At 37.1% G+C, this 26,520-nt stretch overlaps 1 protein-coding gene across 1 annotated transcript in view; it reads right to left on the minus strand.

The window, feature by feature from the left end:
- LOC115412490 (contactin-associated protein-like 5) overlaps positions 1–23,510 on the minus strand; it is a 108,996-nt gene extending 85,486 nt beyond the window's left edge. Inside the window, exon 1 of the mRNA XM_030125023.1 lies at positions 23,279–23,510. Coding sequence (XP_029980883.1) covers positions 23,279–23,342 — 64 coding nt within the window. The 5' untranslated portion in view covers positions 23,343–23,510. The remainder of the gene's footprint in view (positions 1–23,278) is intronic.
- Positions 23,511–26,520: the final 3,010 nt, after the last annotated feature.

Raw genomic sequence — 26,520 nt, forward strand, 5'->3', positions numbered from 1 at the left:
ATTAAAAAAATGCCGTGTTGCCAGTTTTCATTACTGGACCAATCCCTGCTGATGATTAGAGTCGTTTTATTGGCTCGGTCAGTACAAAGTGGGTGTTGATAATCCTCTAAACCCTCTGCCAGTAACACTGAAAATAAACACAGGGTGAAAGTCTGCGCCTATTTAAAGCACATTCATTGCACTCTATAGATGGGAAAGTGGTGCAGCATCTGGAAATGGAAAAGGCCTCCACCGGCGCCACATTCATCAACATGGATTTTTTCGACTCCCGGGAGATCCAGCAGAAATTATTGCTCTAAATAGCCTGATATCGTGTATCCGTCGTGTTTTCTTTTCCGTCGCTAAATTACTCATTATAGCCGAACGGCGTTTTGTTCTGACCTGCAGAGTCACTGTAAGGTTCAGAAGAAACACCAGACTCCGCTCGTTGGATTCATCCACACCAAAAAAAGTCTGAAAACCATAAGAAACGAGGCCACAAATGCCGCTGATGATTGGACAAAGGCGGCGCCATTTGTTCTAAATATAGAATAAGAATATCCAACTATATGGTGATAAAGCTAAGAGAAAACTAAGTATTGGATTAAAAAAACAAAAAAACAAAAAAAAAAAACAGGAAAACTGTGTTTAGCAATAAAGGGGGAGTATGAAACATATGCATTTACAGACAAAAACATACAAAACTGAAGCATTTAGCAACAAAATAATAGAAAAACTAAGAAATATATGCAAAACAATAGGATGTCTAAGCATTTAGTGAAAAAAAAACAAAAAACAACAGGAAAACTAAGTGTGGAGCAACAAAGCAATATGAAATCTAATTATTTAGCAGTAAAACTAAGCAAACTAGTGACAATACAATATGAAATGTAAGAATTTACTGAAAAAATTATGTAAAAAAACTTAAGCATTTAGCAGCAAATAATGAAAAACTAAACAACAAAACCACGTGAAAATGAAACTTTTAGCAAAAAAAAAGAAAATTAAACTTTTAGTAAGATAATGATGTGAAATCCACTCATTTAGTGACAAAACAATATAAATCTACATGTTTGGCTACATGTCTAAATATTTTGTGACTAAAATGAAGCATTTACAGACACAATGAACATTGTGAAAACCAAGTATTTAAAGACAACCCAGACCAAAGTGGTTCAGTCTAGACTCAGACTCATGTGAAAATTCCAGATTATTCCAGATGTCGACTGTTCTAATTAAATAATGACGGCAGTATGTGTTTTCAGTGTGATTTGCTCTAATTCAACCCAAAGAACAGTAATGAGTCCACAATGTAAAGACACGAAGGGATCAGAGGAGGCTTAATGTGGTTCTGTTCTATCTGTAAGGTCTGAAATAACCAACCAAAGACCCCCCCGGAGACGCAAAAACTACAGATGGAAGGAAGTACCCAACAGAAATCAGACCAAAGCATCACAAACCACCTACGAATCCGCTGTTATGGACAGGAAATAACCATAAAAACAACAAAAACCACAAAGGAATGAGAGGAAAAAACCTCCAATATTGATGGATTATTTAACTATATATTCAATCAATTTAAAGATTACCAACACAGAGGATTAGTTCAATCTGATTTATACGCCACCGTTATCATTATACATAATCTACTGGTTAAAAACCTGATGCACACAATGAGAAAAAAAACACTTTACACATGAAGTAAAGGGCACTGAAAATATTACAAAAAACTACGCGGTTAACAATAAAGTATTATAAAAACTATGAGGTTAACATTAAAATATAAAACCAATGACATTAACAACAAAATATTATGTAAACTATGAGGTTAACAATAAAATATTTAAAAACTATGAGGTTAGCGATAAAATATGATAAAACAACAAGGTTAACAATGAAATGTTATAAAAACTGAGGTTAACAATAAAATATTATGAAAAAAGCGAGGTTAGTGATAAAATATTATAAAACTATGAAGTTAACGATAAAATATCTAAAAACTATGAGGTTAACAATAAAATATTTTAAAAAACTATGAAGTTAATGATAAAATATCTAAAAACCATGAGGTTAACGATAAAATATTCTAAAAACTATGAGGTTAACGATAAAATATTATACAAACTGTGAGGTTAGTGATAAAATATTACAAAAAAATTATGATTTTGGCAACAAAATGAAAAAAGCAACATTAACAGCAAATAAAAACTTTGAGGATAGTGACAAAATAATGTGATAAAAACTATGATGCTGGCAACAAAATAACAATAAAATCAATGTCAGCGACAAAATACAATGAGGTTAATGATAAAATATTACAAAAACTATGAGTTAAGCCATAAAAAATATCAAAACTAAGTAAAAAGTGATAAAAATAAATACATTTATAAAAAACTGAAAAACTAGTGGTTGTGAAATTAGCTACAAGAAACCCCTGAACACTAAGCTGTTAAAATACTAATATGAAAAGTACGATGTTCACACCAAAATAACATGAACAGTCAAATGTCATAATAAAAGTAGAAAAGACAAAGCCATGTAAAAAACACTGGTGTCCTGTTGTTTTTGTCTCCATTTGGACTTTTTTTGTGTTTTTTGTCTGAATGTTTCCACAGATGCTGATTTAAAACAGAAGCTGACCCTCCTTTAAATATGGAGGCCGTGGAGCTGTGGGGCTGTGATGCGGTCGCCGTGGTGATGGCGGCGTCGGCGTCATCCATGTTTGATGAGGCTGAATGTGGCGCTCTGAACCCACCTTTACGTGTTATTTTATGGACTTAAACTTTCATGCTCCACATTAGCTCGGTGAGCGAACACTTGACGGCAGATTATTTCAGCGCCGTTGTGTCGGTGGAAGCTGATGAATTTATCAGGAGGTAAATGAGGCAGAAAGCAGCGACGTGACGACACCAACCACCGCGGTATCTGAATATTCACTCAGACGGATAAATAAAGCATGGGACGCAAACACACAACAGCTGTGAACAGACTAACACTTCAAACTGAACAGAAACGCAAACAGCCTCTTGAACATGGACATTTAGAGGACTGATCCCAGAACAGCCACAGTTTCACCATTAAAGTCCTTCTGTTCAGTACACACCAGTACATTTACCATCATAATCCATTATAAATACAAGTCATTTTAGTTGGACCCTCTAATATGGACAGGGTTCCCAGACATTTTTCAAGGTCAAATTCAAGCACATCTAATCATCTTATCGTTGGGGTCAAATACTAATCTACAGGAATACATAAACTCAGGATTTTTTTTTTCACTTTTTATCACAATAACGTACATTTTAAAGGACAACACAAAGTTTTATCCAAAACAAGGGAAGCCACTTGGCACTCTTCAGACACAATCTGGTAATATTTTTTTTGACAAAAACTTTATTTTTCAAAATGTATCACCTCTCTGTAAGTAGCTTTGGTTTGAGTTATAAAAATAAATAAATAAATAAATCACATAGTTGTAATTGCAAGCACTTTCAAGCACTTCAACTACCGTACCCACCCAGTCCACAGGTGTCAAATTCATGTTAGTTCAGGTTCCACATTTAACCAGTTCCATCTCCAGTAAAATATTAGCATAATAGTCAAAAAATAAGAACAAATGCAAATATTTTCTCACTGTTTTAATGCAAAAAAGTCAATCCTATCTTCTCACAAACAACAAATGACCACAACAACCTGAAAATTAAGTACATTTTAACAATATTATCGCTCCACTTTTTAATTAGATATGCATTAAAACTATGTAACACATGTAGTAAAAAGCAGAATATTGTTAAAATATTCAATTCAATTCAATTCAAAAGACTATTTGTCCCCAGGGGGACACTTAAAGGTACATCTAAGCCAGTGGTTCTTAACCTTGTTGGAGGTACTGAACCCCACCAGTTTCATATGCGCATTCACCGAACCCTTCTTTATTAAAAAATAAAATTTGATTTTTTTTAAATTCAAGACACAGGCATATGTTTTACTGGTGCACAAAATGAACCATGCATTAACATCACTGTGTTCAAAGAACAAAACCAATACAGTGCATGAACTCACAACAAATTACATACCTTTTCACAAAGACATGACCTTTTTTTAATACTACCACACTGAAATGGTTTTAATTTTAACCTTATGTATTCCAATAATGAACTTATTGTATTTATGCTATTTATCATTTTTAACATTAACACACACCATCACCTAATTTCCATCAGGCTACAATAATAATGAATATTTACTGCAAATCAGTGTGACTTCTGCTGTTGCCTTTGAGAGACCAGTTCAGAAATGCGTGGCTTCACCTTGGCAAGTGCCACTCTCATGTCATTTTCACAGCAAAGTCTGTTCCTTTTCTTCGCGACGGTGCGTTGGTCATCACATGATTGTAACTGACCAGTGCGGTGACCGAAAAATGTAAACAAACGCTACACATGGCTGCCTCCGTGGTTAACAGGAAGTAGCAAAAGTCATAACAACGATGTGGAAAATACTCAAATAATTCATCGTCAGACGAGTGGAAGAGATTATAAACACTTCCGGATGTGTTGTAGTGATATAAGCAACAACAATACACCGCGTATATTGGATGTCAATCAGAGAAAGAGTCTCCGAAGCCGTTTGTTTACATACACGGACCTAGCCCGACACAAACACCTGACTAATGAGTCGAGTGTGTGTCTTGACCTCCGCCGAACCCCTGAGACTGACTCACCAAACCCTTAGGGTTCGATCAAACCCAGGTTAAGAACCACTGATCTAAGCAATATGATGATACAACACTTTTATACAACAACAAAAATAAAGTAAAAAAGAAAAAGATATAGAATAAATAATAGTAACCAGTGCATTGACCTGTCGGGATCCACAGATTCCAGATGTGGTAGCTTTTATGCTGTTGTGTATTCGTGCATGCTGTATCACATTTGTCCAAAGCGTTCTGGGCATAGCAACGTGATTGTAAGACTATTGTATTCCAAAATTACTAATATCTCCCAAAATATTGGTCCTATCAACTTGCCATTTTCACTAGTCTGTTCCTTGACCAAAAATACCTAACGATGCCAAACTGCAGCAGTCAGCTCTGTACAGATTTTGTTTGAATCCCCAGACACACACACCCAGAGGCCACTGGGCTTTTATAACATAGATAATAATAATATGAAGAAGAAAAACAACTACGCTGAATAAAACAAAAACCATGCCCGAATAAAGTGCAGACAGGATTAGAGGTTATTATACTATTTACAGCGTCACAGCACGTCAGCCAATGAGAGCGCAGCATCACAGAACATCAACCAATCAGAGCGCAGCATTACAGAACATCAGCCAATGAGAGCTCAGCATCACAGAACGCCAGCCAATCAGAGCGTCACACAATGTCAGCCAATGAGAACGCAGTGTCTCAGAACGCCAGCCAATGAGAGCGCAGCGTCACGGAACGTCAGCCGATGAGAGCGCAGCATCACGGAGCGCCAGCCAATGAGAGCGCAGCGTCATGGAACGCTAGCCAATAAGAGCATAGCATCACAGAACACCAGCCAATCAGAGCGGAGCGTTACAGAATGCCAGCCAATGAGAGCGGAGCGTCACAGAACATCAGCCAATGAGAGCGCAGTGTCATGGAACGCCAGCCAGTGAGAAAGGAGCGTCACAGAACGGCAGCCAATGAGAGCACAGCTTCACGGAACGCCAGCCAATCAGAGCAGAGCGTCACAGAACGTCAGCCAATGAGAGCTCAGCGTCACAGAACGCCAGCCAATGAGAGTGCAGCGTCACGGAACGCCAGCCAATCAGAGCGCAGCGTCACAGAACGCCAGCCAATGAGAGCGCAGCGTCAAGGAACGTCAGCCAATTACAGGGTGGGGAAGCAAAATTTACAATGAACATTTAGTTGTTTTTTCTCAGCAGGCACTATGTCAATTGTTTTGAAACCAAACATATATTGATGTCATAATCATACCTAACACTATTATCCATACCTTTTCAGAAACTTTTGCCCATATGAGTAATCAGGAAAGCAAACGTCAAAGAGTGTGTGATTTGCTGAATGCACTCGTCACACCAAAGGAGATTTCAAAAATAGTTGGAGTGTCCATAAAGACTGTTTATAATGGAAAGAAGAGAATGACTATGAGCAAAACTATTACGAGAAAGTCTGGAAGATACTATTAAAGAAGAATGGGAGAAGTTGTCACCCGAATATTTGAGGAACACTTGTGCAAGTTTCAGGAAGTGTGTGAAGGCAGTTATTGAGAAAGAAGGAGGACACATAGAATAAAAACATTTTCTGTTATGTAAATTTTCTTGTGGCAAATAAATTCTCATGACTTTCAATAAACTAATTGGTCATACACTGTCTTTCAATCCCTGCCTCAAAATATTGTAAATTTTGCTTCCCCACCCTGTAGCGTGCAGCATCACAGAACGTCAGCCAATGAGAGCAGAGCGTCACAGAACACCAGCCAATCAGAGCAGAGCATCACAGAACGCCAGCCAATCAGAGTGGAACATCACAGAACGTCAGCCAATTAGAGCGCAGCATCACAGAACGTCAGCCAATTAGAGCGCAGCATCACAGAACGCCAGCCAATGAGACCACAGCGTCACGGAACGTCAGCCAATGAGAGCGCAGCATCATGGAATGTCAGCCAATCAGAGCAGAGCATCACAGAACATCAGCCAATGAGAGTGCAGCATCACGGAACGCCAGCCGATGAGAACAGAGTGTCACGGAACGCCAGCCAATCAGAGCAGAGCGTCACAGAACGTCAGCCAATGAGAGTGCAGTGTCACGGAACGTCAGCCAATCAGAGTAGAGCGTCACAAAATGTCAGCCAATGAGAGCGCAGCATCACAGGACGCCACCAAATCAGATCAGAGCATCACAGAACGCCAGCCAATGAGAGCGCAGCATCACAGAACGCCAGCCAATGAGAGCGCAGCATCACTGAACACCAGCCAATGAGAGTGCAGCGTCACAGAACGTCAGCCAATGAGAGCGCAGTGTCACGGAACGTCAGCCAATCCGAGCAGAGCGTCACAGAGCATCAGCCAATGAGAGTGCAGAGTCACGGAATGCCAGCCAATGAGAACGGAGCGTCACAGAATGCAAGCCAATCAGAACAGAGCGTCACAGAACGCCAGCAAATCAGAGCAGAGCGTCACAGAACGCCGGCCAATGAGAGAGCAGCGTCACAGGATGCCAGCCAATCTGAGCGTCACAGAACGTCATCCAATGAGACCGCAGCGTCACAGGATGCCAGCCAATCAGAGCGTCACAGAACGTCATCCAATGAGAGCGCAGTGTCACAGAACGCCAGCCAATCAGAGCGGAGCATCACAGAACGTCAGCCAATGAGAGCGCAGCGTCACAGAATGCCAGCCAATGAGAGCAGAGCATCACAGAACGCCAGCCAATGAGAGCGCAGCGTCACAGAACACCAGCCAATGAGAGTAGAGCGTCACAGAATGCCAGCCAATAAGAGCATAGCGTCACAGCACGTCAGCCAATGAGAGCGCAGCGTCACAGAGCATCAGCCAATGGGAGTGCAGCATCACAGAACATCAACCAATCAGAGCGCAGCATCACAGAACATCAGCCAATGAGAGCGCAGCGTCACAAAACGCCAGCCAGTGAGAGAAATTTACCATTTTATCAAGTCAGTTTCACAGCTCCACCCCTTTTTGTCCAAATATGGTCACTTCTGCCTCCAAAACACCAACAGCCAAATCACAAACTGCTGTCTTTAAAACAGCCGTTCAGAAATGAATGAGTGACATCATGGGTCCTCCATCCAATAATTATAGAGTCTGTGGTTGAAACTGTTGAAAATGAATGTGATAGAAGAAAAAACGATGGAAGAAACACATTTAGGAACCGGGTTTAAAACAGCATCAGCGAACCCCATTTACATGACCATAAAAATCAGATACGACAAATTTATAGTCACTTCAGGAATAGGATAATCCATAAACCCTGGTTTAGACATTTCAGTCCATTACTGGATACATTACAATGTTTGTATGTACGTAGTGACGTAGAATCCAACTTCCTGTTACTGAATTATTATGTTATTATTTTGAAAAATTTGTGCTCGGTTTTGTTCATTTTTTCATTATTTTACTCAGTTTTTGTTCCTTTTTTCATTATTTTACTCAATCTTTCTTCAGTTTTGTCCATTTTTCATTATTTTACTCAATCTTCAGTTTTGTTCACTTTTCATTATTTTACTATTTTACTTTTTAAAAATCATTTTTTTACTCAACTTTTGTTTGGTTTTGTTTGAGTCTAGTGACATAGAATCAAACTTCCTGTTATTGTCTTCTACATCACCTCTGTTTTCTGTGATTTAATAGTTTTTTCCACGTTAAGATGTAACAGAACTAAATAAATCAGATTAACCTGTATATATGCATGAAAACATGGGAGTACTGGGGACAAATCCAGGTGTGTTAATCTGATTTATTATAATCTGATTACTGCTGTTATCTGATATTAACCTGGTGTTTTGACATTGTTCAGATCAGATTTTTCTGTTTTCTATTCATTAGTAGAAGCTCATGTTTGGGATAGATTCTGTTCTCGTATGTTTCTATTAATGACATTTACACCCTGAGGTGGATGAGGATAAACCATCTAAACTGAGACAGAGAAGAACCCAGACAAAGACAAAACATGTCTATAATTTATGTCCCGCTGAGCGTCATAAACCACGGCATCACATCTGAGCAGGAGTCCTTCAACCGACGGCCGATGGATGAGGATCATAAAAACACACAGTTAAAGGACCAGTGGATTCAGTCAGTTTCAGAACCCGGATGGACATAAACACAGGCCCAAAAGAACCAGTGAAGTACAAACACCTCATCACAACACATGGCACGAATCAGTACTTCAACACAGGATTTCAAGTACTGAACAAAAAAAACCAACCCATCAGTATCTAATTTTTACATTCTAATTTTAATGAATTTGAAGTGAATTATACAGATTATTTAATAACCATACCCATAGAAAAGATATGAAAATGATGTAAAAGATGAAAATGTCAAAAATAACAACAAAAACATGACAAACATATCAACCCTTAAAGACCGTGAACTATTTATTATCTGCATTTAACCTTTCCTGGTTGACTTATCAGTATTTATTAAATCATTATAGTCTGTATTTTGTGTTTTTCAGTGTAAATTCTGTATTTTCTATATTTAATTCACTGATCATGTAGATGTCCATTAAAGCTCAGAGTAAATTTAAAAATTATTGGATCAAAACACAGAAAATTGAAGAAAAAGTGACTTTTACAGCAAGATATATCATAAATTAATAAAACTACCCTTTTATGCTGACGATACTGTCCCTTACATTACCATTTATTTCTGTCCATTTCATTTGTATTAGTCATATATATAATGAAACCCTCATATTCTTTGGCATTTTCCAAACAGGCTTAAATTCAAACAGATTTCAGGTGAATTAGTCATTGTTTTTATTTTTGCATCACTTTGCGTCGTCACAACATCAAGACTGAATTAACACTTAAAGACCTACAACTGTTTTTGGCTTCCAAATACAGTTTTCACTACATTTAACCATTCCTTGGTCATTTATCACCATTCATCATAATATTATCCTTCATTTTTCATTTAATTCACTGATCATGTAGATGTTCATTAAAGTTCAGAGTTAATTTAAAGGTTATTATATCAAAACAGAGAAAACTGAATGAAAATGGGACTTTTTCAGTCAAATCCATCATTTACTGAACATAAACCAAGAGTCCTTTTTATTGTATTGATCATGGCTGTTTCTCAGTTATATGTAATAAATGTGGTCAGTACCTCAGTATCATCCAATACTAAATAAATGTCGGAAAAATACGGAGTCTGACGTCAAGCTGTTGAGCGCAACACAAATCTCACAAAAGGAGATCAGAGATTAACCAGATGATCGTTAATATCCATGAAAATACTGACTTTAATGGAAGATAAAAGCCAGAAATGACTCTCACCTGGAGTTTTTCCAGTTAATTTGATGATCAGTTCAACAGTCGCCAGGTTTGAACCTGGCGACTGTTGGCGACATAAACCTAGAATTACTTTAGAATTACTTTAGTTGCAACTTCCTACGCAATGTATCAGCATTTATCCCATTATTCTCTGTATTTTACATGTTTCAAAGTAAATCACATATTTTTCTATATTTAATTCACTTATTATATAGATGTTCACTAAACTCAGAGTAAATTCAAAGGTTATTATAAGAAAAAAAAGTGGCTTTTTCAGTCAAATCTATCATTAACTGAACATAAACCCGGTGTGTCCATCCACTGTCATTGATCCAACTCCATGGGTTTTACTGGTGAATCAATGTTGTAGAAGATGACAGTGTTTCCACGTTCACTACGGAGCCTCTGAACGTCCAAATGGGTTATATCTAATGACAAACTGTATTTACACCAATTATTTACATGGACTGATAGGATTTGTGAATCAACAGGTATTAAACCTCCACCCTTGAATGACTGCTGGAGGCTCCGCTCATTCCCATCTACGTTAAAATGATCAACACTAATTACACATTGGACTAATTCTGTGCAGATTTAAAATAAAGAAAATATAGTCATATGATTTATTGTGTCTGTGGGATTTTTAAGACCTTTGAGTGTCAGATTTAAGGATTAATTATCAGTGTTAAGGATAATTAAGGACTTAATTTAGGGCAAACTTTATTTAGGACACTATGAACACAGTGGAGTCCAGTTAATATTCACTAGTTTCATATGATGTGATATGAAGTTAGAATAGTTTATATTAATATGACGGTGGTTTATATTAACATGAGGTTAGTGGTTTATATTTTAGGATGGTTTATTTTAATATGATGTGAGGTTGAGCTCCATATAAATGTCCTTCAGAGGTCGACTCCACACTTCTAATCCCTTTTACTGCAGTAAAGACCCATTTCTTCTATTTCTACCTCAGTATCTGTTCTCCTTCTGGAGTGAACGATGGACTTTAGCCCACTGTGATTGACATGTGATTGGTCCAAACCCCTGCAGACCAGCTGTCAATCACTGCCCTGAAAGGTCACGTTAGCTCCTGAGCAGACATATCCGATGACTCTCGGAATAAAATACCTCAATACGCTGGCAGAAAAGAGCAACAGGACGGCGTCCGCTGAGAGGAAGTGGCTGCTATTATCTGTGTCACCTGACCCCAGGCCTCGGCGAGCAGCCATGATGGATGTGAAACACCCCCCCCCCCTTTTGTTTCTCAGAGGTAAATATGAGAGCGGCGGCTTGTCCTCCAGAAGCATCTCCCCATTTCATCTCGGCGCTGCATGTCAATTCTCATCAGCGGATGCATTTGAGAAGCACAGGAGCGTCATAAATGAGTAATGCAGCTGTCAGTTTAGCTCAGTTCATTGGCTTACAGCGCTGACATAAACGGCTTATATACCCCCAACACAGGCCGGGTGTCATGGCCGCCCCCAGAGAGCAGCGCTGGACCAAAGAGCAACCGAAGGCGCCGCTGCTTCACACTCAGAGTTCCATCTGCAGAGGCGTGGACTAAAGCACAGACAGGCTGCAAACACAAAAAATAACACCAGTGACCCTGTACGTCAGCATCATGTTCCATCCAGAATCAATCCCCAGTTGAATTTGTGAGGTGGTCAGGTTCAGTCTCTATGTGAGAGTCCTGTGGTCTGGATGCAGGAGATCAATCTCCCAATAGAAGTGGGTGGTACTTTCACTGGAGGAGAACTCAATTAATTCAACCGAAGTCCTAATATGACTTCTATCAGTGATCAATAGGAACTCTTTTGATATCTAACTATTTCCATGTTATAAACCATCACAATATGAACCATTATAAGTAAAGGAACATTTGAAATATTGAAACATTTGTCGAAAATGCATAAATCTAAATTTCTTAAAACTATGTACAACCTTTGTAGACATTGCTCCAAAGAAGATATATATAAAATTATAAATGAATCTGACCAGTAGTTTTCGGAGAAGAAGATATGACTTCCTATCAGTGATCAATAGTAACTATATTGATATTTCTAACCATTTTCATGTTATAAACCATCAGAATATGGTCCATTATAAGGAAAGGAATATTTTTAATATTCAAAAAATTCAGAAGTCGAAATTTCTTAAAACTGTCAACAAACTTTGTAGATATTGTCCCAAGGAAGATACATATGGTCAGAGAAGATGTTTGAAGAAATTGCTAATGAAGATGGCACTGAAGACGACACTGGACACAACACCTTCAACAGTAGCTCATAGAATATCTGAGTTAAAAACACAAACCACGACATAGAGTCAAAGCTCAGCTCAGCTCCCTTTTACAACCAGATGAACATAAACGTTACCCCTTTTATGGATCCGATGCATTATTTAGACACAATCGGTATCAAAATCATCCTGGCACCGAATGTCTTGAATAAAGTCAAGGCCGTGGGTGTATGGTTCTGTTAAAAACAACCCCAGACCCAACAGACTCCATCCTGGATCCGCTCTGTCGGCCTGGTTCTGATCCTCTTCAGTGGTTTTCAACACAGTTTGACATCTGATCTGAAATTTCAGACCCACGGCCTGAGCTGACAGTCCTCTGAGCCCAAACCCACCAGACTGATCCACATGACTGTCAGAACCGACGCCACCAGTCTGCCCCAGTCTGGACACACCACCAGAACCAGATCCAGAACCTCAAACCCATCAGATTGATCCACACGACTGTTAGAAGCGACACTATCACTCTGCTCCAGTCTGGACAGACCACCAGAACTGGATCCAGAAGCCCAACGCCACTCAGCCCATCATCCTGTGTATCCAGCAACGATTGGATGCAACCGGATCCGTCAACCATCGACCGGGGCCGGGTCAGGGAGCCACGGCTTGGACCCAGATCAGGTGCTACTGCCCATTCAGGAGCAGCAGAAGGATTCTGGGAGTTAGGTGAAGTTCTGAGTTGACGCAGTACTGAGTCAGACCCCCATTAATGTCACTTAGACATGAGAAAACATAGACTTGACACTGACTTAAATGTGTTGATGAGACCGTCTTTATCGGACTTTTTTGTTTATTCCTCCAGTATCAGAGGTCCTTTAATCACCTAAAGCACATAATCTGCACACTGTATGAAAAACATTTAGTCATTACTATGACAGTTTGTTTTAACTTTTTTCTTTTTTTTTATTTTTTTTTTTACATTTTTTAGTATTTAATCAAAAATAAAAAAAATACCAAAAACTCAACAACTGTCATATTTTTAACCCTTTAAATGCCATGTTTGTAATGTAAACAAACCATATTTTTGGACACACGAAAACAACACCAAAAAAAGTATTTTCCAATATACTACATAAAAATTGAATTAGTTAATACCAACATTGGTTAATATGTATTTATGTATTATTATTTTTGTGCTAGGTCAAATGATGAATGCTAAAATATGTCAGTGTGCATTTTGTACTCACTTGGTAGAAGGGTGTTAGTGTAGGAATTTAACATTGTTTACAGTGTGCTGATTTTAGTGGATGGGTCAGAATTTTAAAAAATCATACAAAAATGAACAACTTTTGAATTCTGACCTAAAATAAATTGGGAAAAATAATATGACCTTTAATAACATGAAGTGCAAAGTGTGCATAATATGTTGACCTGGATACCAGAAGGTTCATAAACTATTGCAGTAAATTCAGTGTCTCCTCTGGACACAAACTCAGAACTAATGAAAGCTCATAAATCTACATTTACACTGACTTTAACTGTCAGAACACGGCCTTGGAAAGACTCTATTGTTCCTTATGTTTTTGTCTTTTACATCTAAAACATCTGATAAATACGATCATTCATTCTATTTAATATACAGTTTTATTCATGAAAAAAGTTATTTTGTATTTTGTTATTAAACGATTACATTTAAATATACAAATTGGGAAGATATGATATAATTAAATGAACAAAGGCTAAAAGTAAAAAAAACAAAAACAAAACTAAATATAAAACTAAAATAAACCAGTGGTGTTGTTTCTACATCAAACTGACAGTAGAAGAAGAATGAGACACAATGACATCAATAAGAGACGTCATGATAAAATATTATTTCTGTTACTTATTCAGGTGAATAACTGAGACAGTTATTGTTATGTAAAATAATAATAATGATCTCAAATAACTATGATATGATGGCTATTAGATTAGATTATAACATTTTCCAGTCGCTTTTTTTTCTTTATGTTGTCACTATTTACAACTATATTGAGTTCATAAAAATACAAACGATCTGAACAATGTAACTACATTTTAGCATCAGAGTATGTTCTATAATGTTCTGTTAGTTAAAATCAGTATTATTTCGGAACCACAATCACATTAAAGTATTTTCTGAATGATGTGTACAGTGAAACAGTGAAATGCTGCAGTAAAAACCAGAGTGGTATGAGTTTAACTGGATCATCTGACCCATGTTTAACTCCAGGTCCAGGTCTGAAACCAACACCACGAGTCATTCAACAGTGACATGAACAGAACCCACAGAAGGGTTTAGTACCGATAACAGTCTGAGGAGTCAAATCAATGAGAAAATCAATGACAATTAATGACTAACAGAGTTTGTGCCTAATGGACTTCAGATTTTCAGCTTTTTACTGTTTATTCATCATCTGGTCTAGATTCAACATACATGTATAGGAATTACAGCCAAAATAATCACCTCAAATTATGGGAAATTATGGATTCTACGTTGAAAAAGATTGGATTTAAACTGAAGTAAATCTATGAAAATGAAGTCTTTAGTCCAATGATGATGAACTGTCCAGAACCCAGCAGAACCCTGAGGTCCATTCAAGTTCTAGATGTTCCCTCAGTTAATGTAAGAACCACATTAAGGTCTGTCTAGAGGACTGTGTCCGGGAAGTAGTCACATCCTTAAGTCCAACACTGATCAAAACCAAACCAGTGGAACCAGTCACTCTGTCCATGAAAAGATGTGGGGAACCAGAAGAACAGAAAGAACCAGAACCAGAAGAATCAAGGGAACCAGAACCAGAATATCACATGACCTTTGACCTCTGGGATCATCCAGTGACACTGTTGTATACTGGGCCCTTTTACATTGATCTTCTGTATTTAATTATTATTATTAGAAATATTTTTATACTTTTCATGTTTCTTACTTAAATCTTTACTTAATATTTCTATCCCTAAGCAACAGCAACACTGAAAGTTTATATTTATTTATTATATTATATTATATTATATCAAATTATATTATATTCCAGGCCAGTTTAATCTGATGTCTGTACATTTTATAGATTTTATGTCTTGTTTCTGAGTTTATTTCATGTAAACTCAAAATAAGAACAGGTGCTCTGGTTGATTTCATTAAATCTGTTCATTATCGTTGACAGCTTCATGTTTTACTGAATTCTGTCCTAATTTCAATCCCAAACTAATTCACTTTATCAGTTATTACTATGAACCTGACAAAAACAGTTCACATGGACAGTTTGTTTGTAAATGTATTCGCACACTTTTGACTTTTTATTAAATCCTAAGTAAAAATGAGCAAATTGTGTTAACTTTTATTTACTTATAAATCATTTAATTATAGAAATAACCCTTTAAGAACTACCATTATAACAGGATTAGATTTATTTATGTTGTTTTTACTATAAAAGTGTCAGAAAGTGTCTTTTTTGCCAATTCTTTTGCACCTTTTTTCAGGAGGAACTTAAATTTCAGTATCTATTAATTATCATTATTATATGTAATAAATGCTTAAAACAGTGATCTATAGTTTAAAAAAAACACAAAAAAAAAAACGGACTGAATTTCTCATCATTTATTATGAAAAACAACTGTAAATGTTCATGATGAAACTTTATGAGATTGTAGAAATAAACCTGCAACTGCTTTCCATGTGTTCAAACAATTGAGTATGTCCAGATCATTCTGTGTCCATGTTCTTCTTATCATTAGTTTTTTCAAGATATTTTTATCCTGTGTGAGAATGTATGTTCATTTTCTGTCTAGTTGTAGACAGAGCCCCTCATTTCACTGACAAAAACATCCATAATCTGATTCAAATACAGTCACTCTATCTCTTTATGCCCTGGTTAGATCTCTGCATATAGATCAGGGATTACAGCAAAAATTTTTCATCTGACTGAAAATTTTCTTCTGGTCAAAATCATTGGTCACTATTAAAAATGATGCAATACAATACTACTATAGCGTACAAGTTTATATAGTCAAATTTGGCAATACTGTAAAACACACTGAATGGGAGAGTGTACAGGTGTAGAAGATTAGTAACATGGATATAAAAAATGTCATGAGTGGTATTGGTAGGGGGTCTGGGGGTCCTCCCCCAGAAAATTTTTAAAGCTTCAGGTCAATTTTGGTGCTCTCTGGTTAATTTTAAAGGGTATGAAAACCTTTGAAGCAAGTGAAAATAATAACTAGAAGAAAACCTTACTGCAAAAAATGAGTGAAAAACTTTTTATTTAACAATTTAGGAACTCCTAAAACATAACTCCAACTCCAACAGCACATGAATTTTGGGGAAAATGTCTGTGTAAATGTAGCTGAAATTACGTCAACTGAAACAGAAATTATATTCCGTTACAGATACTCTCTGAGGGTATTTAAAATACAGTGGCTTTGCAAATACCAAGGGTGTTACTCATTCATTCAATTTTATCTTCGTACTGTACCACACAGATAGAAATAAGATGCTAAACGGGTCCAAATAAAGCACTTATGCAGTCGGGCGTGTAACCGTGGCGTGCACAGCCGCACGCACAGGAAGGGCACATACACACACACACATAGTCATATACCGGCAAGAGGAGATAAGGTCTGAACCCAAACATGAAGGTACATGTAGATCAGTTCTGTCTTCTTCCCTTTTCGCTGTGGTTCTTTCATAATGAAAGCTACTTGTTAGCACTAAACTAAAGTTAGCGTCTGGAGGCTGAACTTCGGTAAAGCTGAACTTGTCCATGTGTTTCTGAGGCACAGAATGAGCAGCGTTTCCTTCCAAACATAAATAGTCATCAATCTCTCCTCCCGACATAAAAATAAAGAAGTCATTTTATTATCATCACTGTTAAACCTATCAGCCCCCTGTGCCTGTACCTGTGTTAAACACCTGCAGACCCAGGACAGGATCACGGTGCCCACTGGACTCCGCGAAACACATGGGGAAGTTACTTCAATATGACTTTCCCCCCCCCTCAATTTTTCCATTTGACGGAAATCCGTTGTGGTGACGGAGAACTTTAATCCCTGATATAGATTTACATATGTATAAATATACATACATTTAAATAATATTTACAGATAAAACACAACTATCAATGAACTGTACAAACCAATAACATAGTGGAAAAAAAGGCACAAAAAAAAATAAATAAATAAATAAAGCAAAACTTTACAAAAACACTTCAAAACACACTTGTGGAACACTCCAAAACAGCACTGTCACTATTATGTATGATTATCTACAAGAATTCACCACTAAAATGCTGCTAAAAGTAATAAACATCTTTCATGTCTCTCTCACCGACTGCACTCTGCTGCTCTCTGCTCCACCCACTTCCACCCCTCCCCCTCAGCCAATGCAGACCTCTACCCTAATATGTTATAGACCAGTAGAAAGAAACCAATCTCAGATAAAAGACAATGTTTGGATTCTGTCAATAGCGTGAATGGTTCAGGAGTTACGGTCATTTGAATGATGGTGGATAAAAAATGAATCACCAGTGACAGTCGTCTTAAAAGCGTTAACTTTTACTTATTTATAAATCATTTAATTATAGAAGTTAATTAAAAGTCATTGGTGTGTACGATGAGTGAAACCATCCCGATCAGATTCATTATATAAATAAAACCAGTGAATTAGATTTAAAAAAGGTGAAATGTGTGAGTAGACAAACAGATTCACCATCTGAGCAGAAACTGGTGGATTAACATGAAAAGGTGGAGTCAGGCTGAGACGTCGGGGTTTTAGTGGAGACTCTAATATAATCATAAACATCATCCATAAGAAGCTTATGGTTGATCATCTGCACAATCAGCTCATCACAGATTAATGGATCAGCGAATTCCGCTCAGAACTAAAATAAAAAAGAACAGAAATAAAACAGGACAGACATGACGTAATCTCAAAGGTCTGATTTACTCCATGAAATACAGAAAATTATCAATTATCATCTATAAATACTAGAATTATTACATTTCAACCTACATTTATGTCCAATCTTTACTGTCAAATGTAAAGTTACTGTTGTCTTTAACATTGTTTTATCTGAAGGTCAAATCTGTGTATTTATGAAACAACACATGATAAACTGAATATTATTATTATTATTATTATTATTATTATTATTATTATTTTCTTGATTTTTTATGATAAACTCTGTAAAAAGACGGTTCTTCAATGATTTTATCAGAATTAGTGACAAAACATAGAGAAACTAAATTAATCATATTTGATGGTTAAGTGATAATGATGTGATGCATCCTGATGTTTACGCAAAAATACTCCAAAACACAGTAATTCTATTTATGTTTTATAATTATTTATTCTATTTATTCACTCTCAGTTTGACAGATGAGTTAGATTAAAGGTCCACAAATGAACAACCTGGATGTCTAAAAATATCACATATGTTCACATAGTAACAGAAATTAAAAGGTATTTAATTAATTCATTATAATTAATTTAATCATGACATGTAGAATTTATTTAGACATAAAATACGTATAATTCAGGCAGAACTGATCAAAAATGTCCATTTAATATGAAGAATTAAATGTAGGGATAAATTCAGCAGTAACTGTCCACATAAAAAGTGTTTAAGGTTAATTTTCAGACTAATCTGTTCATTTTACATTTAAACCAAAGACTCAGACCAGAATACAGTCCACAACAGTTGCAGTAAAAACATACTGAACATTTTCATTAATGTGAGAAACATGTTTAAATATTTACACAACTGTATTTATGATGATGACTGACCTGAGATTATGACAAACAAAATAATACCGAATTAACAAATAATAAAGAACAGCTACAGTTTGATGTGAGGAAATAAATCCATAAATACATGTCAGTTATTATGATAAATATATAAGTTAATGATGGTTAAACATTGAACAAACCAGATGGATTTAAACTATTCATAAAAAATAAAATGAAAATTATGTAAAAGGTGCAACAAAAGGTGAAAATGACCAAACGGTTTCAACTCCACCAACTCATCTGATTGGTTTCCATCAGTCACCACGTCTCCCTCTCTGACTGGTTGGTTCCTGTCACATGACGACCTGTCCAACAGCACACTGAACTCCATCAGATTCTGTCCTGGTTTCTCAGTTAAAGTGTCATTTTTTCCTGATACTGAGGACGTTCTATCTCTGAAACTTTATTAAAACACTGTGGATGACGGTTTTAAAGTCTCATTAGTGTGGATGCAGCCTGAACAAATACTTGAACACATAAATAAAACAGGTAAAGCTAATACAGAGCCTTCTATTACAGTTGCGTTTAACCATTAAATATATTAAATATACTTTAAATACTCAGTTATCAGTGTATTCTCATTTTTAGTTATTATTACTACACCTGTGACAGTTATTACATAATATATGTACTGCAGTTATTCTAAATAAATGTGAATATTTGACATAACTAATAATCATTTCCATTCACTTGTGTGGAAACAGTTTGTCATTTTCACATTGTTTGACTGGTTTCTTTTAATGACGTCACCTTATCGCATTGCTTCAATGGAGAATTAATTTATATATTTCAGTTACTGCCTTTATACACATACACAAACACACACACATATATACATACATATACACACACACACACATTTATATAAACGTGAATATACACACATAAATAGACATGGAAAAAATTATTAGACCATCAAAAGTCATCAAAAACAATGGTTATGCAATCAAATACCAACTCCTGTGTGTATCATGCAACTAAAACAGACAGAAAAGAAAACATGGAAAGCCTAAAAGCAATGTTTTTGTCAGTACAATGCCATAGATATTGATGTAAGAACTGAAGTAATTTCGGTTATCAAGAAAACCATGGAAAATGGATAGATATCAGCACTGAAATTAAACTGTTATGAGCTATTTTTGTTGTTATCATTATATTTGTTCAAACAAATGTACTTTTAGTTGTACCAGGCATTATTGCAATGAACAAGAAATCGAAGAAAACAAAGGGTGGTCTAATACTTTTTTCCACAACTATATATATATATATATATATATATATATATATATATATATATACATACACACACACACACACATAACATGATAATTGCTACGACTGCTACTTTAATTATATTTGCACAGAGTAGCCGTAACACAATAATTTCCCCTGGGATTAATATAGTATTCTGATTTACATACTAAAGTCATATCACATACATTTTACTTCTTAATTATGATATGTTTTTATCCATAGTAGATCCTTTATTTTAGGTGAATATTTCAGTATTTTCTAGGAAATTTTATGTCTATAAATGGCTCTTTTTCTTCTACTGTCAGACATATAAATAGCGTTTAGAGAATAGTACATGGTTCTAATCCACTGTTATAAATACAACAGAACAGCCTCATTAACATTACTCATTTACTGCATGTAAAACCAAACATACTGTCCTTTTACTGCAGGTTTATTACAATCAGCTGCAGTCATTAAAAAGGTTTGAATGGGACAAAGACATGGTTTTCCATTGATCCAATACTGAGTTTATGACCTGGAAATATTCTAAAATAATGTCAAATTTAAAAGGATGAATTGAAGTCCCATCTAGATTTATGATTAATGACAATGAGATTCAGATTTATTCATTTAGATGTTTATTACTGTGACCTAAAGCATCGTCAGTGTCAGTTTTTTTGGGAGGGTTTTGGCTTTGGTGAGATCTGTTCATTAACCCTTAAAGACCCAGTGCTTTTATGGAAATTTTTCTCAATATTTAACCTTTTCTTAAGCAATTTATCACCATTTATTGTTATATTATCCTGTGTATTTTACATTTTTTTGTGTAAATCCTGTTAATTCTATATTTAATTCACTGATCACATAGATGTTTATTAAGGCTCAGATTAAACTCAAGGTTATTATATCAAAAACAGAGAAAACTGAAGAAAAAGGGATTTTTACAGTCAAATATATCATTAACTGAACATAAAAACAAACATCTACAACCTTATTTTATTCATGGCACTTATTAGTTAGCTCATTTTTTATTCATTTTTGTTAATTTTTATGCATTTTACTCATTTTACTTGTTGTTCATTTAGTTACTTTTTTAAATTTTTATTTTCTAGCCTACATTTTGTTGAGTATTTTATTATTTTTCTTCAGTTTTTTTTCACTGATCATTTGTTCATCAAAGCTCAGAGTAAATGTAAAAGTTATTACACCAAAACAGAAAAAAAGAAGAAAAACTGATATTTTCTGCCAAATATATCATTCAGTATTTATCCACTGAATGTTTAACCCTTAATGGACAAATGACAGTGCTTGCAGATGCTTGTTTTATGTAGAATTAATGATATATTTTGCTGAAAAAAGTCATGTTTCCTTCAGTTTTCTCTGTTTTGATTTCATAACCTTTGAATTTACTCTGAGCTTTAATGAACACCTACATGATCAGTGAATTAAATACAAGAAAATATAAGATTTACACTGAAAAATGAAAAATACAGAAGATAATATTAGAATAAATGGTGATACATCACTCTGTAATGGTTAAATATAGAGAAAAATTCATTTAGAAGTCACCACAAAAATAGACTTGTGTGTTTCTGGGTTAAATATCGATGGTCTTTGTCCTGTTTTCATCTGTATGTGAATTACAAACTCCACCATCAGTCGACCTCCAGTTCACAAAGGAACCATTTTCACACCTACACGGTTCTTTTTACGGTGAAATGTGCCTTATACATTTAACAGACACCAGTAAAGGTCGACATCACACCGGCTGAAGAACTGCTAGGATTCCACATACAACTGTTCTCAAAGAGGTTCCACATTAAACAGAACCGCTGAACCGTGAAACTGGTTCCACATGAAGAACCTCCCAGGCTCTTCTTAAAGTTCCAAACATGTAGAACCCAATTTTCACAAACAGTGACTCCTTTCTTCTGGTTTTCACACCTTTAGTTTGGACTGACTGATCATCACTGTTATTACATAACGGCCTCATTGGTATAAACATGCATTAACTGAATGGAAAAGACAAATATGTGCCTAAGATTGTTACCGTTTATTTACTTATATTGTAAATAAATACATAAATAATACTTTAACAATAATTCAGTGTTATGACTATTCTATTTGTGTGTGTGTGTGTGTGTGTGTGTGTGTGTGTGTGTGTGTGTGTGTGTGTGTGTGTGTATATATCTTATATGTCCAACTGTTCTTTATAAAAGATGTTATTTATTTCTGTATATTTTAATGGATGTATCCGTGTTCTGCAGAATGGACTATATGGTTTTTTAATCAAACCTTTGTGGAAATACAGAACCACAAAAACTCTACACTTCAACAAAAGAAAAACCATTATTAGTTCAATATAGGAACATATGCCAAACTGAATCATATGAAACCATAGACATTGTGTTAGTACTCCTGAAATAAGCCTGTTTTTAAGGGAGTATTGGGCTGTTCAATATAAAACTGATGTGGAATATCCAGGTAAAAGCTCTAATCCATTTCTTCTTGTTACTACAGAATTCTGCTGTTCATCATTTGTCCTCCAGCTTCAGTTCTGACACAAATGCGCCCCCTAGCGGCCTGTAAACTTGGACATCACACTCCACTCCAGCTCATCCCTCATGTTCCCACTCATTTTTAATAAACGTGATAAATGTGGCGCTAATAAACACGCAGCTGCAGCTTCGCGTGCGCCACCGACCAGCTGTTCCAGATGTGGATGAGGAGGACAACAGCTGCTGTTGACCTTCATCTCCTGCCTCAGCCCTGCTCTGCTCTACCAACACCATCATTCAACTTTCAGCTGGAACTTGACTGAGACGGACACACAGGAGGATGCTCCCGGGAGCACCGCGCTGCGTACCGACGCTCCATCTGCGGGTCCGGGTCCCCCAGAGGACGGACGTCCTGGGGCACCGCGGCCCGGGGTCCGCAGCCCGGGGCTCCGCAGCCGGACGGAGCGCAGGTGAAGTTGGAGGTGAGCTGTAGGTGAACGTATACTCACAGTGAGAGGCGGCGGACGCGGCGCTCACCGCCAAAAAGACGCGCAGCAGCAGCGGTACATCCATGATCCACAGCCGGGAGATGTAAATCCGAGTGACCGCCGAGGGCGCGTCAGAGCCGCGGGAAAACCCCACAAAGAGCCGGGATAAGAACCTGTCCTCCGGTGCCGACGAGGCTCCGGTCCGGCGGGAGGAACGGAACAGTGTGACGGTGTGAAGGAGGGAAACGCTCCCACGTCGACACTCCCTCACACTCACTCACTCTCTCTCTCTCTCTCTCTCTCTCTCTCTCTCCTCCCTCACCTCCACCTCTTCACCACCCCCCTCTCCTCCTCCTCCTCCTCCTCTCCTTCAGTCCTCCAGCCGTAATTTCACTCCTTACTCTGTATTTACTGTGAAAAATAATCGAGCGTGACAAACATCCACGGAGCCGCAGCTGCAGCAACAATTCATAGTGTGGGTGTATCCGGATCCACGGCGTCCACACCGAGCCCGTCCGTCTGTCTGCGGGGTTCTGGAGCCGGGTCTTTGTCCGCTGTCTCCCAGGTCCAGACTAGACCCGGTCCGGTGGACCAACAGGATGAAGACACCACAACAGAGACACAACGGACAGGACCGAGGACTCACATAGACACACAACGACTCGACAATCAACAACCCACTGTGTGTGTGTGTGTGTGTGTGTGTGTGTGTGTGTGTGTGTGTGTGTGTTTCAGCACCACAGTGTTGGACAGCTCCTCACTGCAGACACTGAACCAGGAGTTAAACCAGAACCACAACTAGTTTAACTGAAACTTAACCTGATAAATAAGGGACCTACTAAACCAGAACAAGTTTAACTAACAGGTTAATTTACAACTAACTAACTGACATATAATGCACCTACTAAACCAGAACAAGTTTAACTAACAGGTTAATTTACAACTAACTGATATATAATGCACCTACCAACCCCAGAGGTAGTTTAACTACCAGTTTAACTGACGAATAATGTACTTATCAACCTGGAACCAATTTAACTACCAGGTTAACTGATGAATAATATACCTACTAACCTAGAACTAGTTTAACTAACAGGTTAACCAATAAATAAAGTGCCTACAGTTCAAACTACTAACCCTACTAATGTGAATGATGTGAATGTAAACAAAATATGTTGAATGAAGAGACTATAATGTTCAATGAATTAATACAAGAAGCAGAAATGAGATTCTATGCAAACATCAACAAAACACGACTGTGAATGAAGATCTGCAGACATAAAGGTCACAGGCTTTGACAAACGAAGCTTTTGAATTATATTTTTCTGTCACCTGTAGACAACTAGAGTTTGGAACCTGAATGTATGAAGGTAAATCTGAACCATTACTCATCTGTTTTATAGTTAAACTACATTCACAAAAGGTGAAAGGATTCAGAGTCTTTACTTAAATAAAACTAGTGATACAGGCATGTACAAATACTCCTGGACAGGTACAAATACTCCATGTGAAGTATTGAAGGTGTGATTGGCTACAGTGTGAGCGTCAGGTTAGAGGTTCATTTGTAAACCACTAGAGTCCAGGTTCAACAGGTCCATGTGCTATTACAGCTTTAACACACATTCACATCCCCTTTAATTAGACTAAACAATCAAATAGTCATCACAGTATCAGCCTGTGTAATTATTATATAATTACTTAAACAAGGCTGTAATATAACAGGTCCAGAAATGGGAGATGTTTTTTTTTTATTAATAATATGGATTCAGTGACGCTGGTCAGAGGAGAACTTGCTAAATCAAAGTCACATTTTGCCTTTTTTATGTAGATTTAAGTTTGTTTATTTGACATTTCTGAATCAATAGAGTCACATATATAGGACTTTTACAACAAATCATGCATTCCCAGTCCAGACTTTGCAGTTTAATATAAATATTTTCTTTCCAAAGACCATGGGCCTGTTGACCCATTGGCCCTTCAGTGCTTCATTTTCATGCAACAGCCTTCTTTTCTATTTTACAGTAAGTATTGTGTACAAATACTTTAAGTATATTAAGTATAAGTACATACTCTGGATCATTTCATTTTTCTTGGTAGCTCTAATGCCTGGTGTTTCTACTTTCATACTGAGAAATGCAGTTTGTTCCATTATATTTGTGGGTGTCATTGGTCTAGATGTGGTTGGAATAGTAAATAAAACTAGAACTTAAGGTCTGATCTGAACCACATGATCAGATGTGAATGGACCTCCAGACCACACTGTAGACCACAGAATTTGGTCTCAGTCAGGATCTAGACTGAACCAGGATTTTTTAAAAACACTTTGTGAATGGGGCGATATGGTGGTGCAGTAGTTAGCACTGTGTGGAGTTTACATGTTCTCCCTGTGTTTGCATGGGTTCTCGCCAGGTACTCCAGCTTCCTCCCACCATCCAAAGTCATGCACTAATAGGTTCACTGGTTAATCTAAATCGCCCATAGGTGTGAATGTGAGAGTGACTGGCTGTTCGTGTCTATATGCCAGCCCTGCGATGAACTGGCAACACGTCCAGGGTGAACCCCACCTTCACCCATAGGTAGCTCAAACAGGCTCCAGCACCTCCCCAACCAGGGGCGCAGCTACCAATCTACGGGCCCCATGACAAGTACACGTTGTGGGTGGTGGTGGTGGGGTGGGTCCATGCATAATGTCACTTACCCTAGCGTGAAAACGAAACTGAAACAACATTTTTTCAACATTCGATCCTGGCTTCTGTGCATCTCTAATACAATTGACCTTACATGAAATTCTCACAACTTCTACCCTGTTTCCCACTGGACCCCCTCCACTGCTCTATGGGCCCCCCCATAAACGCTGGGCCCCATGAATTTGTCATGTTTACCCCCCCTTATCAGCGCCTCAGCCCCCGACCCTCTGGAGGATGAAGTGGTTCAGAAGATGATTGATTGACTTTGTGGATGGTTTCAACATTTGGACCATTTACAAGTTACATAAAGCTGTTATTGTGAAAAATAGTTCTAATGTCCCTGTATGTCAGCGTCATGTTCTATCTGAATCAATCCCCATCTGAATTTGTGAGGTTGTCAGGTTCTGTCTCTGTTCCAGTCCTGTGGTCTGGATGAAGGAGATCAATCTGCCAATAGAAGTGGGTGGTACTTTCACTGGAGGAGGACTCAACTAATTCAATCAAAGTCCATATTTGACTTCCTATCAATAAACAATAGTAACTATATTGATATCTCTAATTATTTATGTGTTATAA

This window comes from Sphaeramia orbicularis, chromosome 21 (genome assembly GCF_902148855.1).
Source record: "Sphaeramia orbicularis chromosome 21, fSphaOr1.1, whole genome shotgun sequence".
Classification (NCBI taxonomy): Eukaryota; Metazoa; Chordata; class Actinopteri; order Kurtiformes; family Apogonidae; genus Sphaeramia; species Sphaeramia orbicularis.